We start from the raw sequence: 16213 nt of genomic DNA, 5'->3' as shown, positions 1-16213 counted from the left end.
ATATAACAATAACAAGAAGTCAATTTCACAGTAACTGTAGATACATCACATGAGTAATGTTTGATTCATACAAGCAATATTAGCTTCAACATCCCTACCAGACAACATATCCAGATAAACAACTTCACCAAACAGACAACAGATAAACATCCATCAGACTGCAGTGGTGCTGTTCTGAACTGTGTGAGTGTGACTGAACGTAGTTTCTCCACGTGATGGCCGGCTCTTCTTTCCTGTGTGTCCCGGACGTGACGTAATGACGCAAGGATGAACGTCGTAAACCAGCGATTTCACGCCAAATCTGACCCGACAGCTCATAATACACATCATTTTTATAGGCTTACCGTAGTGAATCGGGGTAAGGTAAGAACATTGTTTTGAACACTGATTTGTTATGTACTCGATTTTTTAACTAAAAAATCTTACATAGTGCAGCTTTACTGGTTGTATGATATTTGTTCTAAAAGTTCTACAATATACTATATTTTTTTGAAGTCTTGTATGATAATTTGTATGATATGATTGATACTCAGTGATGTGATGGTGTTCTGGTGAGCACTCACTCTCATCTTATTAGTCTTTATAACATCTCTCTTCTTCAGCACTTTTAATAAATCATGTGAGATCTGTGTTGAATTATACATTTTGAAGCATAAAAACAGAACATGTTCAGTCGCTTCTAGATGAACCCCAGAGAGACACGAGTATGATGGGAGGAGACGTTTAAAATGGGTTAGTTAGAGCTGGTTAAGACAGCTGAAGATATCTGATATCAATCCATCAAATTGTGACACTCAGGAAGTGACATCATCATTTGTACACTATCTACTACAGCATGGTAGGAACACTAGTTAATAATCTCATTCCATTTCCTCTATTCCAACACAGATTTTAGTGTTGACTGCATTCATGTCTACTGAGTGATCGCCGCTTCATTTAGGCTGAATCTTGTGGTTTTTTAGGAGGGTCAAGCCCTGCATGGGTGTAGCTCCTAATGAATACATTCTTCTTCTTCTTTTGGCTGGTTGTTTATTGCAGTTCTATGAACCGTTTGGTGGAAAGTTCTGAAATTTGGTACACTAATTGGCGGTGGTCTGAAACATCATCAAGCCAATTTTGGGGTCTCCCAGTCAAACTCTATAGTGCCACCATCAGCTCAGAATTTCATTTTTCTTTTGCTGATAACTTTTGTGCCCTTTGGCCTAGAAGAATAATTATTTTCACCCTCTGGTTTCATTCCTCATGTCAAGTTCCATGAAACTGGTATTTTCAGTGTATACTGTATAAATTGTGCAATTTCGTAAAATATATTGTTAACCGTTTTTCCCCTTTCTCTTACAAATCTTATCAAATTTGTCTCAGGTGATCTTCAGACTGAGCTGCACTCAAAGTTGACAAACAACAGGAAGTGAGGCTGTATCTTGGCAATACTTTGGTCTTTCGACAAAACTTGGTATGCTTCATTAGAACCATTATCTGAGGGTGCATGCCAAGTTTGGTGACAGCGCCACTTATGGGTCAAGAATTCCAGAAAATGGCTATTTTAATGGCTATTCCATACCTTTTGAACAGTTTTGCCCAATATCATGAGGATCTCAACGATGCCATAGTTTCTGACACTGACCAAATCAACTCTCCGCCATTTTACATTTTAATACAAAGTGTTGAAATAAAGTTTTGAACTCTTTGTTGAAAGGAAAATTGGTACTCATCATCAATATCATGTCCTGAGGGTACCTGAGCAGTTTGGACACAGCGCCACCTATAGTTTGAATGGAAACTGTCTGGTTAGCATGCTACTCATGTGCTATGATAACTAATTATGCTAATTGGTTATTATGCTATCTGCAGGCAACATTTGCTTCACATGCTCATCAGATAGCATGCTAACCAGTGATTTTGTGTGCTGAACCTAACCTTGGCATGTCTCTTTGCCATCGATGGTCGTGTTAACTGAATGGCGCAGTATGTAAATTTCTGGACTACAAACTTAAAGGTTGGGTGTTTGAATCCCACAAGATTAGTTTTAAAATTGTACTTCTGTTCACCTTTGGATGTTCACATTTAGGCCGTAATTTACTGCACAATTCCTGCTTCCATTCAAAACACTCAGCTTTAACGACAACATTTTCTCAGCAATCATTTTGTACTCTCAACATGGCGTGTCTCTTTGGCATCTTATAGACTTGTGGATTGTGTGGCGCTGTGGTTAAAGCTCTGGACTACGGTTGGGTGAATCTCGTCTTGGCTGGACGTACAGTTGTGCCTCTGTTGTGCTGGGGCTCATTGTGTTTAGTGAATGTTTAAAGGGCTTACCTCCGTTCATTGCTGCTTATATTTGTTGTTTTAATTTATGAATGTTATTTATTTTAATTTTAAATGAAATTCACATGTCTTCCCAAATTTTGGTAGAAGGGCTGAAAACAATGGCACATATAATATAATATAATATAAGCATCTCATTCACTGATGATGAAAAGGAACAAATATTCAAGGCTGTTTTTGTTATGTATTGGTGGAAAGTCTCTTATCTTTAAGAAGATCATATTAGAAGTAGTTCTCTCAGTAGTAATGCTGATCTTGTGTTCAGGTGATGCAGCGTTTGATCGTCTTGAGTTTGTTTCAATGTTTGTGTGAAAGAGGAGAGGCGGTTTTTCCTGTTTAGGAATGAATAGAATTATGAACCTTATCTCAACCGTACAAACGCATGTATGGTTATGTGATCATGTGATACGGTGTGTTAATCATGTTGTGCTGCTTCAATGTCTCTTTCTGAAGACACGCTCACTTTATTTCAGGAACTGAGCTGCACTTTATTCACAAGAGGATTTACTGTTGATGAATGAATCCACTGTGTTTACAACATTCCCTACAGGAATCTATTTGAGGAGTTTTACAGAAGGAATATCTGAACATTAAAGGCTTTTGTGATGTTGACACATAAAACAGCTTTGAAGAATTCACCTCACAGTTTTATTTGTCTAGAGTTTCACAGTGAATAGACCTTACAAACTCTCAACGAAACCTCCTGCAGGTGTGTGAAATACTTCAGACAAAACAGGATATGATGTCATACTCCAGGGCTTCTGATTTTAATCAGTAATAAATTATTATTAATAATAATACTTTTAAAATGTATCAAACCTTTAGCATCTATTTCACTTTCCAGTAACACTGCTGAATGTTAAAATTGTGATTTCTGACCCAGAAAAGTCGTGTAAATTAGGGTTAGGGTTAAATCTGCTGTTTGTTAGTGTAAGTTTTATAAAAAGATTTTTTTAAATCTTCATCCAGTAATCATGAATGACATCGGTCAGAGGGTGTAAACCTTGAACAAAATATTTTATTACATTATAATGAAAGATTATGAAGACAAACATTTTTATTCTTAAGTATAAAGTGAACTGATGAATCGTTCATAATAATTTTTGATTTTATGTTGATTTTTAACTTGGGGTGATTATCAATGTCCTGGTCCTTTTTTACTCCAAAATCAAAAGAAACTAATTAGAAATATATATATATATATATAATTTTTTTGCATTGTGTCGTTATTTTCATGATTGTAACCCCAGTTCTCATTACTGCAATGCCAACATATATATATATATATATATATATTATTTAAATTGTAAAGTATTTATACATTATAGAAGTACTCCCTATACTGCCTTTCATTCACACACTGATTTTGATTTAAAAAAATCATTGTACAACAGCTGTAATACAGTTTTAAAAAATGACTGTATTATGATGAGAATTATCATGGATAATAATGGGAAATGAAAAAGTAAAACATGCGGACACGTTACAGTTATGAGAATTGGAAGGTAAATGTACTTAAGTGTCCTGAAATAATGTCACAATGCAAAAATAATGAAAATTGTATTTCTGTTTTGTATTGATTTGGGGTGAAATATGACCAGGTATTTTTGTGTTGCAGAAGTTTGATGCAGAAAATGAATTTATTTGGTTTATTAACTGTATTTATTTGCAGGTGTGTGTGTGTGTGTGTTTGTGTGTTTGTGTGTTGTGTGTGTGTGTGTGTGTGTGTGTGTGTGTGTGTGTGTGTGTGTGTGTGTGTGTGTGACTTTCAGCATCTTTGGGTCATTTTGCTTCATTTTAATATAGTTTTTGTTATATTTTATTTTGTTATCACTGTACAATACGGTTCTATTGATTAACATTAATAAATGCATTCATATATTTACTGAACATTATCACATTGAGAAAATAAATTGCTTTCAGAGGCTTTATATGGAGTTAGGATGAAAATAAGGTGCATTTGAAACTGTTCTGAGACCAGTGCAGACAGACAGCACACTGGAGGTTAAGTCATTCACTAAATAGGGAGCAAGGGAGCATCCTATATCTCTCTATGCAGTTAAGTGCATTCACTCCTAAAATCTGATCAAAAGTTCAGTTTCAGGCTGCAGATGATGTTTGGATCACTCAACATGTTTGACAGACATGTGACAATGATAATCAGTACATAGATTCAGAATTTATAATGTATCATTTTATTTTAACATGATTGACAGTGATTGGATGATGCTGGACATTACTTTGAATCTGAATTAATTATGCTAATTTATGATGTAATGTCTGTAATGTCTCAAACACATGAATAATCAACACTCCTGGAAACATAATGAACAATTTGATGAAAACAATCTGACTTTCTATAGCTTGATATTATTTAACATTTCACAAATTAGTCCCGCTGTCGATATATGAGGACAAATATTTTTATGAAAACTATTTGTTCTAGAATATTTCGTTTTTTTGCTTGTTTATTTGGTGCTTGTAGTTACATATTAAAAAGGGAAATGGTAAATGCACACAGCAGTCACACTCGGATCTCAGGAGATTAAAAAAAACGTGATTTTTCTTCTGGACTTTTGAACAAATATATTTCTTTGAATTGAATATTGATGGAACAACATAATTTGTGTGTATAAATAAAAATGAGACGGCAAATGTCATTGTTATACTCTCTCATATAACAATATATTAACATTTAAGTTTATATTCAAAATAACAACTTCAGCAGACGTTACACCAGTGCTCTGTTTATTTCATCATTAATAACCTCTTCAAGTGTTTTATTAGAGCTCTTGTAGTATATTAGTTTGCTTTTAGCACAGTACAATAAACATGTTGAAGTGTCAGTGTTAATACAGGAGTATTTCATAAATGAATGTTCATTGTGACTGAAGTAATTAATGTGAGTCACTTCACAACAGATCTGACAATCTGTTTATGGCACTTCAGACATTCTGCAACCAAACTAACAGTTTTGTGCTGTTTACTGATGTTTTTACCACAATTATTCACAGATAAAAGACTGATTTAATCACGGTGCACAAAACTAAAAATCTTAAAGGAGTCTTTTATCTCAAATATTCAGGAATTCTTATTTAAACTACATAAAAATTGTTTGTCAAATGTATTTGTGTTTGTTTAGACGGCAGTTTACTCCATCATTTGTATTTTAATATAAGAGAATGTTTTCATGCATACGTCAGCATGTCACAGTTCAAGAGTTTGCAGTAACATGTTTGTCTGTTTTTCAAAACGTCGAGCAGAGAAATGCTCCTCCTGCAGCACATGCAACATGCAATTATGCAATTAAAGAGCGTGTTGAAATGCAGCTGTTTTTGTTTGACTTGTGCTGTTTTGAATGATTCGTAATTTTACTGCCGTACACTCAACAGGCACATACAGCAGGATTGAGTGTCATGAGCGGGTGAAAGGTCGTCTCAGGTAAATACTGAAGACAGGTCGTCATGGAGACCAGAGAGAAAAGCCAGAGGGATGAAATGTGTTGTGTGTGTGTGTGTGTGTGTTTTACACAAATGCAAGAAATAATTCGCTAATGCACATTATGTAACATCCTGCAAAAATCACGTGTTTTGGAATTAGCATAAACAAGCTTTAACCCGTGCAGCAATAAATAAATATATATATATAAACTGTATATTTCAGGATTTTTGAAGCATAGAATTGGAGGAAAAGAATCATTTATATTTATGAGTGACGTGATTCCTGATTGGTTAGGGTTATAGTTTCTCTGACCAATCAGGTAGCAATTTCCTACTAAATACACTGACTTGTCCAATCAGAAATGTCTTCATGAATATACTGTAAATGACTCTCCTGCTATCCTGTGTTCAGAAATACACATGTATTTCTGATGTATTTTACAACATTAAAAAAATGTCAACATCAAAAGTTTTTGATAAAATATATTTTAATTAAAAAAAGATAATCATTTATATTTTAAATAATTTACATTTTAAAATGTATATTTACATAAATATATTTGAAATATATTTTAGCTATACATTTCCTCCCCTGATAAGTATTTAGTAATTTTGGTATATTCTAAATCAAATTATATAAATATTGTCCAAAATAGTTTTTAGAAAACAGTTACTTTTTCCCCACTGTTGTTCAGGTACCTTCGTTGTGTCTACATTTGACACATTTATATTTATTGATCTATTGACGTTATTGTTTACAAGAGAAACTTGTACAGAGCACAGATCGAGCGCCGTTCACAAACCAAAACAGTCCAAAACAATTACAAAACAATATAAAATAAAATAAAAATAATTTCCAAATAATAATTTTAAAAAAACAATGTAAACAATGACACGCTTCCTGCCTCCTCCTCCACGTGACGCGTGACCTTACCAACGAGCTTACGTCATCACTCTCATGAGCGCGTCACAGAGATGTACGGAAGCAAACATTGTAGTTAAAAAGTATAAAAGTATTGTTTTGTTTCTAAAAATAATCAGTCATTTGGGTTCAGAAGAAGTTTATTTGCCAACTGTGGATTATTTTGATGCACCTTAAATATGCATTTTGGACCGTCAAATAATGGAGGACATTCACTTGCATTGTTTAGAGGAGGCCTGAAATAAAATCCTAAAAATCTTAAATTCTGTTTTGATGAAGAAGGAAACTCAGATACATCTTGGATGGCCTGAGGGTGAGTAAATTATCAGCAAATGTTCATTTTTGGGTGAACTATTCCTTTAAGGTCTTTAATGAGGGAATGAACTACAATCCCATGAAGCATTGCGAATGACGTAATCAAATTAAAACGATGGAAAAATATTAAACTATTGATATAAAGTTGTTGATTATAAATATAGAAACAATATATTTTAATTTGATTGCAAAATATCCAGATATTTACAAATATAAAAGTATTTTGAGAGTGTAGAGAGAGTGACTCGATTACATCATTCACAGTGTATCGGTGGGCGGAGCTCTTTTGAAGTGATTCTCTGATTGGTGGAGCTCTCTTCAGGATTATGGGTAGTGTAGTTCTTCACCAGGAATTCTGCTATTAAACATGATTTGTTTAAAAATTAAGTTGTAATAACGCAGACTGATGTCTTCAACAGAAGCATAAACCATCGATTAACAACTTCTGAGCTCATGGTAGATCTGTCTTTAAAGATTTACAAGTTATCGTTAATAATCAGTTCAACTGTGGAGAAAATGAATGTGAGGTTTACTTTCAGAAACAGATTGTTGCGCTCAGTACCGCTATATTTCAAATTATGCAACGTTAAAATGAAAACAATCAGATCATTCATAAAAAATCGTGTTGGTTTTACTTAATGTAGTTTCGCTGTCATATGATCAGACTGAGCCGTCATTCAGCTTTTACCATTAAATGATTTTGCATGAACTTTTCAAACTTTCCTGAACTTTTAATCTCATTTTAAAAGCTCAAATGTATGTGTGTGTGTATGTGTGTGTGTGTGTGTGCATGTGTGCATGCGTGCGTGCGTGTGTGTGTGCGTGTGTGTTTGTGTGTGCGTGTGTGTGCATGCGTGCGTGCATGCGTGCGTGTATGTGTGTGTATGTGTGTGTGTGTGTGTGTGCATGCGTGCGTGCATGCGTGTGTGTGTGTGCGTGTGTGTTTGTGTGTGTGTGTGTGTGCGTGTGTGCATGCGTGTGTGTGTGTGCGTGTGTGTTTGTGTGTGTGTGTGTGTGTGTGCGTGTGTGTGTGTCGGGTCACTAGAGTTCTTTCTCTCTCTGGCTGTATTTTGTAGGAATGTGTGGCTGCTAAATCAGATTAGCATAGTTTCTAGCATTAGCCCACATGTCCTAATCTCTCAAAGGATTACAGGAGCCTGATGTTGTTTGTACAGTAGAAAGCTGTCTAATGAGGGTTTGTGCCGTTTATGCTGTCTCGAGTTTTAACTGGGAACAGTATAATAATTAGCTATTGAGTCACTGTCAAACTTGCTTGATTTTTATTAGAGCATCTGTTAAATAGCTCACTATTTAAGTTTCACTATCATAAATTGAAGCAAGTTATTCTCAGAGTATATTGGATTTTCACTTTCCAATGTATAAGAAATACAAGAAATATAACGAAAGATCTTGTTGATGGTGTGGATAAAGTTATTTTGGTAGTAAATATCAACTCACAGTATCAGACATGTACAAAATTTGGTGTGTTTCTTCAGAGTGTCCTGTTGTCTATGTGTACCAAGTTTTGTGAAGTTTGATCATTGTGTTCTCAAAACAAGTCAAGAAGTCGTTATGAGCCATGCCGGAAACTGTATTGGCTCATAAAGTATCTCATAAATGGTTACTTACATGAATCAAAATTCTTTGATAACTATTTATCAGGAGCATCTTTAGATACCAAATTTCATGTGAATTAAGCAAATGACCTAGGATGAATTCAGAAAAGTAGGTTTTTGAAAAGAATTCAAAGTGGCTAAAACTATTCAGGTGGAAATAGAAAACTTCATGACCAATTGATTTGTGGATGCTGAATAATTTTTATACTAATTAAATTCTTTATTAAAATTTTCATTTTAGCCCTTACAGTTCTGTAGTTATTGGTTAAAACATAAAATAATCTCACTTACAAAAATCAAGAGTTCATTGCAAATTTGCAACAAACTTGCCGCAAATTCGCCACTGATAATTGTCACATACAAATGAGCTTTATGTCAGACTTGCAGCAAATTGTCCATTGTTTCCAAAGGTTCATCACTAACGGCAAAGAACTGCAAATTTCTGGCAAACATTTGCAACGAATCAAAAACTCATTTGCATTTGAAAATAACGAGTGGCAAATTTACAGCTAGTTTAGATTTTTGTAAGGGCTATAATATCATCACCTTGTGGCCAGTTTTCACAAAATTTGGTACACACTCTCATCTTGACACCCTGTAATGATGTACCAAATGTCATATTGATCAGCCTTTCACAATTGAAGTTATTAGCTGCTGAAATTTGATTGGCTGTTGGTGGCCATATTTGTTGACTTGTCCGATTGATATTTCAAGCATATGTTAGCACTTGCCCCAAAGAAGATGTACACTAAATATCAATTTCCTCATTTAAATGGTTGCAGAATTGTAACAGGTTTTATTTGTAGCGCCCCCTACAGGCAGGATTGGATGAAATTTTGTATACTGATGGCCAGATGTTTGGAATAATGTACAGATTTTGCTCTTATGGAAAGAAATTGGTACTTTTATTCAGCAAAGTGTTATTCAACTGATCACAATGTATAGTCAGGACATTAATAATGTGATAAATTACTATTACAATTTGAAAACAAATTTCAGAACTTCTTAAACTACTTCAAAGATTTCTCATCAAAAAATCCTCCACGTGCAGCAATGACAGTTTTGCAGATCCTTGTTATTCTAGCGGTCAGTTTGTCCAGATACTCAGGTGACATTTCACCCCACACTTCCTGTAGCACTTGCCATAGATGTGACTGTCTTGTCGGGCACTTCTCACGCACCTTACAGTCTAACTGATCCCACAAAAGCTCAATGGGGTTAAGATCCAGAACACTCTTTTCCAATTATCTGTTGTCCAATGTCTGTGTTTCTTTGCCCACTCGAACCTTTTCTTTTTGTTTTTCTGTTTCAAAAGTGGCTTTTTCTTTGCAATTCTTCCCATAAGGCCGGCACCCCTGAGTCTTCTCTTTACTGTTGTACATGAAACTGGTGTTGAGCGGGTAGAATTCAATGAAGCTGTCAGTTGAGGACATGTGAGGCGTCTATTTCTCAAACTAGAGACTCTGATGTACTTATCCTCTTGTTTAGTTGTACATCTGGTCTTCCACATCTCTTTCTGTCCTTGTTAGAGTCAGTTGTGCTTTGTCTTTGAAGACTGTAGTGTACACCTTTGTATGAAATCTTCAAGCACTGTATAGCCTTCATTCCTCAAAACAATGATTGACTGATGAGTTTCTACAGAAAGCTGTTTCTTTTTTGCCATTTTTGACCTAATATTGACCTTAAGACATGCCAGTCTATTGCATACTGTGGCAACTCAAAAACAAACACAAAGACAATGTTAATCTTCATTTAATGAACCGAATATCTTTCAGCTGTGTTTGATATAATGGCAAGTGATTTTCTAGTACCAAATGATCAATTTAGCATGATTACTCAAGGATAAGGTGTTGGAGTGATGGCAGCTGTCTAGATTTGATCAAAAATGACTTTTTTCAAATAGTGATGGTGCTGTTTTTTACATCAGTAATGTCCTGACTATACTTTGTGATCAGTTGAATGCCACTTTGGTGAATTAAAGTACCAATTTCCTTCCGAAACAGCAAAATCTGAACATTATTCCAAACTTTTGGCCGCCAGTGTATGTGTCTTCAAGTTGTCTTGATGTTGAAGTTTATCTTGTCTGTGGGTATCTCGTGTCACTATGATAAGTGCCCTGTGAACAAACTTTTACTGAATTTTGGATCATATCTGTACAATTCTGTTTAAAACTGTCTGGCAACAGTTGCTAAGGTAGGATTGGTCAGTAGTGTTTTTTAAGGTGGGGCTTACTGAAGGCTTAATTTATGATCTATCAGACTCTCCTCTTGATGTCTTTGTGTTTAAATACAATATTTATATTTTATATTACAGATACTGCGAAGCCGTTTATTTATTACTGTCGCTCACCAAACATGGAGGAGTTCACGTGCTGGTGGCATCCACTCGATAGTGAAGACAGCGTCACTTACACGTTCATGTACACTACAGGGTAAGAACACACCATTCAGACATTTATTCTGTAGATAATGTACATTAAACTGTTTACCTGCATGTAACTACTGTGTGTCATTTTATAGATGTGAAAATACTTTCTGGTATCTCAGTTGAACGTTTAGAGTCACTATCAGTTATCCATTGATATACTGAAAAAAAAATTGTGTTGGATTTATGGTAATTTTATGTCAGCATAACTAGAAAACCTTAGTTCCCTATCTGTCACTCACTCGACGTTGGTGTCGGTGTAGTGACACTAGGGGTCACTCTTGGGAGCCCCAGACACCTCTGGTCTTTGATAAAAGGCCAATGAAAATTTGCGAGTGGTATTTGCATGCCACTCCCCCGAACATACGGGTATAAAAGCAGCTGGTATGCAACCACTCATTCAGATTTTATCTTCGGAGCCGAACGGTCATGCTCTCTGAGCTGAATTCCCACGGCTGTTCATTCACCTCTGCTGGATCTGACGGCGCATTTCAGTGGCTTCTCCCCCCTCTGCACTGGTGCACTGCAGAGAACGCCCCTGGGCACTTCGGCAGAAAAAAAAGAGTACATTTTCCTGAAAGAGTATATTTCTCTAAAAGAGCGGCACACACGGAACGTCTTTTTAAAGATGCCTTTCTGATTGTGTGTTATTCCTGGTTGCGGTCGTTACTGAAAAAGGCGGTGGGTTGCGGCCAATCTTGGACCTGCGAGTACTGAACAGGCTTTACACAGACTCCCGTTCAAGATGCTGACGCAAAAACTGCGTCTTCCTTGGGCAGAGCCCCCTCTGCCACAGTCTCCATGTTTGTAGCGACTCCTCCCCCGTTGGGTAGGATCTACAATGAGACTTTCCACATGGTCAGCAAGACCATGTGACATATTTTCCACTTTAATATCCCCCCCCTCTCTTTGGGCGAGGTGTGGTCTCCGCGGTGTCCTCCCCTTGGGAGGGACACCCCCCGACTAGACCTGGCGGCCCAGTCGGATAATCCCACTTTTAGGGAGTGGAAAAAAAGGGGAAAAGAGGCCACGACTGGGTTAGCCTGTCTCTATCTTTTGGGTAGTTGACTTGTCCCCAAAAAGGGCTGTTCGACACTCATAACTATGTTGGGGGAGGTTACGTGTCGACCTGGTGCGCTGGCTACGAGGCACACAGTAGCCTGCCCATCACACACCGCCAGTTCACGTAACACAGTTCAGCCAATTGTGGCGTTTCGTATAGGGACCCCTAGTGTCACTACATTGACACAACGTCGAGTGAGTGACAGATAGGGAACGTCCTGGTTACTTGCGTAACCTCCGTTCCCTGATGGAGGGAACGAGACATTGTGTCCCACCTGCCACAACACTGAACTACCTGCTGAAATGGCCGGACCTTGTCTCGGATCCTCAGCATAAAATCTGAATGAGTGGTTGCATACCAGCTCCTTTTATATCCGTATGTCCGGGGGAGTGGCATGCAAATTCCACTCGCCAATTTTCATTGGCCTTTTATCAAAGACCAGAGGTGTCTCGGGCTCCCAAGAGTGACCCCTAGTGTCACTACATCAGGGAACGGAGGTTACACAAGTAACCATGACGATTTCCAGTAAAAAGATCTAAACATCCTTCAAACAAGATACATTGAATTGAGAAGCAAAATTGTATAAGATATTAGCACTTGTTTTCAGAGAATGTATAAAGTGTATTTTTCCTATAAATAGTTTTTTTCTTGTTTAAAGCATGAATCTTAATCTATAAATCTAATAAAAATCGAATCTAATGTAATCTAATAAATCTAATCTAATAAAATGACGTTGCTTCTCAAGTAAATGCATCTTGTTCAGATATTTCTACTGGAAAACAAGGAAACATGATTTTTTGCAGTGTAATGTGTTTCTTTCGCAGTTAACCAGTGGTCATGTGTCTCTGCAGTGAGCGCGCTCCTCAGGAGTGTTCTGATTACGAGAGCGGCGGTCCGAACAGCTGCTTCTTTGACAGCAAACACACTCAGATTTGGGAGGTGTACTGCATGAACGTGACAGCACACACTCGCACAGGGTCAATCACCTCACAGAGACACTGCCTCGATGTGGCCGATATAGGTGATGTATTATGCTGTACATGCACTGAACTCAACTGATGCTTCATTGTCTATCTGAATTGTTGTTTCCTGGTAAACATGAAGCTGTTATTTGTCATTTTACACACGCAACCTCACAAGTGTGTTGATCATTCCTAGCTGCATACTGGATCAGAACACAACAGTGCCTGCACACTTTTCCAGCCGGAAGTATTTTTCACATTCATGTTTCTCCATAGTGATTTCATAATATCCTTGATAAAAGAGTTGTGCGCTGTGAACCAAACCAACCAGCTCTGAGGTGAATCACAACATTACAAACTTTGATTTGAAGCTAAAAAGTGTTTGAAAATTGTACAAAAAGACAAAGATACAAGACTGTGTACTTAACGTCTTTAATGAGGGAATGAACTACAATCCCATGAAGCATTGCGAATGATTTAATCGAATTACAAATGATGGAAAAATATGAAACTTGATTTAAAGATTTTGATTATAAATATAGAAACTGTAACTCCTAAAGCTCCTCAAGCTACATCTACAAATGTTTATCTTGAAACCACCAAGTTTTACAACCTTCAAACAACAAATCTTCAAACGGTCCGATTATCAAGTCAAGTCATTTTTATTTGTATAGCGCTTTTCACTACACACATCGTTTCAAACCAGCTTTACAGGAAATCATGCATTAACAGAAAATGAAACTGTAATATCTATAAAATATTAGTCATCATTTTGTAGCTTCATTAAATATGATTGTAAATTGTGTATAACATTAAGTAATTAAATAATAATTGTATTTATAACCCCACTGTGCAAGCTGAAGGTGACTGTGGCAAGGAACACAAAACTCCATAAGATGTTGATTAATGGAGAAAAATAACCTTGAGAAAAACCAGACTCACTGTGGGGGCCAGTTCCCCTCTGACTAACATCATGAATATTATGACAATATTAGTTATTTATGTGCAGTGCAAGACATGGTTTAAAATGAGTAAACTAAGTAAGTGTTAAGGGTCAGTGTTCAAACAAAGATTTTGTATGAACTGTAAGATTAATGACTAATGAAGTTCATCCTGGATTAACTGCAGAAGTTCACACTGATGCATTGTGCTTTGATAGTTGGCTGATGAAGGCTTTTATGGGCAATTAATTGATAGTCTATGTATTCCATTATAAGAGTGTAGTCCATCATTAGACAAAGGTGATGCAGGCAGAGATCAATGAGGTGCCTCACAGTTCAACCGGCCGGTCATTTCGGTGAGGTTCGGTGAGGTCTATCCTATGTCCAAGGTTCAGGCGGCGGCATATGAAGTATCCCATGTCCCATCCCAGGTTCTGACAGACCTAACTAAAGCAGCCTAATTGTGAGTTTATGGATAAATTATGTGTATGTCTGGCTAAATAGATGAGTCTTTAGTCTAGACTTAAACTGAGTGAGTGTGTCTGCATCCCGAACAGTGTTAGAGAGACTATTCCATAGTTTAGGAGGCAAATAGGAAAAGGATCTACCTGTGGATTTTAATATTCTAGGATCTATTAACAGGTCAGAATTTTGTGATCGTAATGAACGTGATGGAATATAGCGTGTCAGAAGGTCACTTAAGTACTGTGGAGTTAGACCATTCAAAGCTTTGTATGTAGTTAACAGAATTTTAAAATTAATATGAAATTTAACAGGTAGCCAATATAACGATGATAAAATGGGGCTAATATGATCATATTTCTTGGTTCTCGTCAGCACTCTGGCAGCTGCATTTTGAACCAATTGAAGTTTATTTATTGATCTTGCTGGACATCCTCCCAGTAATGCATTACAATAATCTAATCTTGAGGTCATGAACGCATGAATTAGTTTTTCGGCATCAGCAACAGAGAGCATGTGTCGTAATTTAGTAATATTTCTGAGGTGGAAGAATGCTGTTCTACAAACATTGGAAATTTGATTTTCAAAGGACAGTTTGGTATCAAATATAACACGTAAGTTCTCCGCTGTAGAAGATGATGTATCAGTACATCCATCGAGAGTCAAATTATATTTTAGCGGCTTATTTTTAGAGGTTTTTGGTCCAATAGTTAGTACCTCTGTTTTGTCAGAATTGAGTACAAGGACATTTCTGGCCATCCAGTCTTTGATTTCATTGACACACTCTGTTAATTTGGAGAATTGTGAATTTTTGTTGGGTTTAGAAGAAATATAAAGTTGGGTATCACCGGCATAACAGTGGAAACTTATTCTATGATTCCAGATAACAATTATTCACACTATAAAAGACAGTTGTAACATTAAAGTTTCAAAACTTTATTTTCTTTTGTTGTCTTGTTTCTTGTGTGGTTTATTAATAACAGACGGTGTGTTTTGTTCGCTCTGCAGTGGAGACGGATCCGCCCTTTAACCTGTCGTACACCGTACTGAACAGCAGTGTTGTTGAGTCGTGTCGCACTGTTCTGGTGTCGTGGATGTATCCGATCGCGTCTCATGTGCGTGAGGGCTGGATAACACTCGTTTATGAGCTGCGTTACAGACACCTTGCTCAACCAGAACACTGGAAGGTAACAAACACTCATCGAGTCTTCATTTTTATGTCAACTCATCTCTCGGTTTGTAAACAATTGAAATGTCTTTACAGTAATGTACTTACAATGGAAGTGTAATATTTGTAATTAATCACAATATTTTTTTTAATATAGCCATAACAACTCAACACGTGTGTGTGTGTGTGTGTGTGTGTGTGTGTGTGTGTGTGTGTTTGTGGTGCAGGTGAAGGAGCGTCTGCGTGAGTCTCATCTGGAGTTGTTGGATCTGTCGGTGGGCAGTTATGAGCTGATGGTGCGCTGCAGGTCAACTAACAGTAAACACTGGAGCGCCTGGAGCCAAATACTCAACATCACCATCACTGCCACACCACTGACCGGTATACACACACACACACACTCACACACTCACACTCACACACACACTCACACTCACACACTCAAACAAACACACTCACACACACACACACTCACACACTCAAACAAACACACTCACACACACACACACAAACAGACACACACAAACACACACACACACACACACTCACACTCACACTCACACACTCAAACAAAC

At 36.9% G+C, this 16213-nt stretch overlaps 2 protein-coding genes across 8 annotated transcripts in view; both read left to right on the top strand.

Moving 5' to 3' along the window:
* The window catches only part of LOC127443464 (uncharacterized), a 231435-nt gene extending 215983 nt beyond the window's left edge, over positions 1 to 15452 (top strand). The window contains exon 7 of the transcript XR_007897666.1: positions 15165 to 15452. The gene's annotated coding sequence lies outside the window, so the exon portion shown is untranslated. The remainder of the gene's footprint in view (positions 1 to 15164) is intronic.
* Positions 1 to 16213, top strand: part of LOC127443443 (prolactin receptor-like) — a 57619-nt gene that overhangs the window by 33012 nt on the left and 8394 nt on the right. For 2 of the 7 annotated variants that reach the window (XM_051702066.1, XM_051702068.1), the window contains 5 exons: positions 1363 to 1453; positions 10932 to 11049; positions 12957 to 13126; positions 15479 to 15657; positions 15866 to 16019. In XM_051702066.1, the coding sequence (XP_051558026.1) occupies positions 10973 to 11049; positions 12957 to 13126; positions 15479 to 15657; positions 15866 to 16019 (580 nt within the window). In that variant the 5' untranslated portion in view covers positions 1363 to 1453; positions 10932 to 10972. Of the gene's footprint in view, positions 1 to 1362; positions 1454 to 1475; positions 3035 to 5717; positions 5767 to 10931; positions 11050 to 12929; positions 13127 to 15478; positions 15658 to 15865; positions 16020 to 16213 lie in introns of those variants that run through there. The other 5 variants (XM_051702067.1, XM_051702070.1, XM_051702071.1 and 2 more) reach the window with 5 other exon arrangements.

Source organism: Myxocyprinus asiaticus, chromosome 7 (genome assembly GCF_019703515.2).
Source record: "Myxocyprinus asiaticus isolate MX2 ecotype Aquarium Trade chromosome 7, UBuf_Myxa_2, whole genome shotgun sequence".
NCBI classification, from domain to species: Eukaryota; Metazoa; Chordata; class Actinopteri; order Cypriniformes; family Catostomidae; genus Myxocyprinus; species Myxocyprinus asiaticus.
Note: the sequence above shows the minus strand (reverse complement) of the source record. Positions and strands in the feature narration are given on the sequence as shown.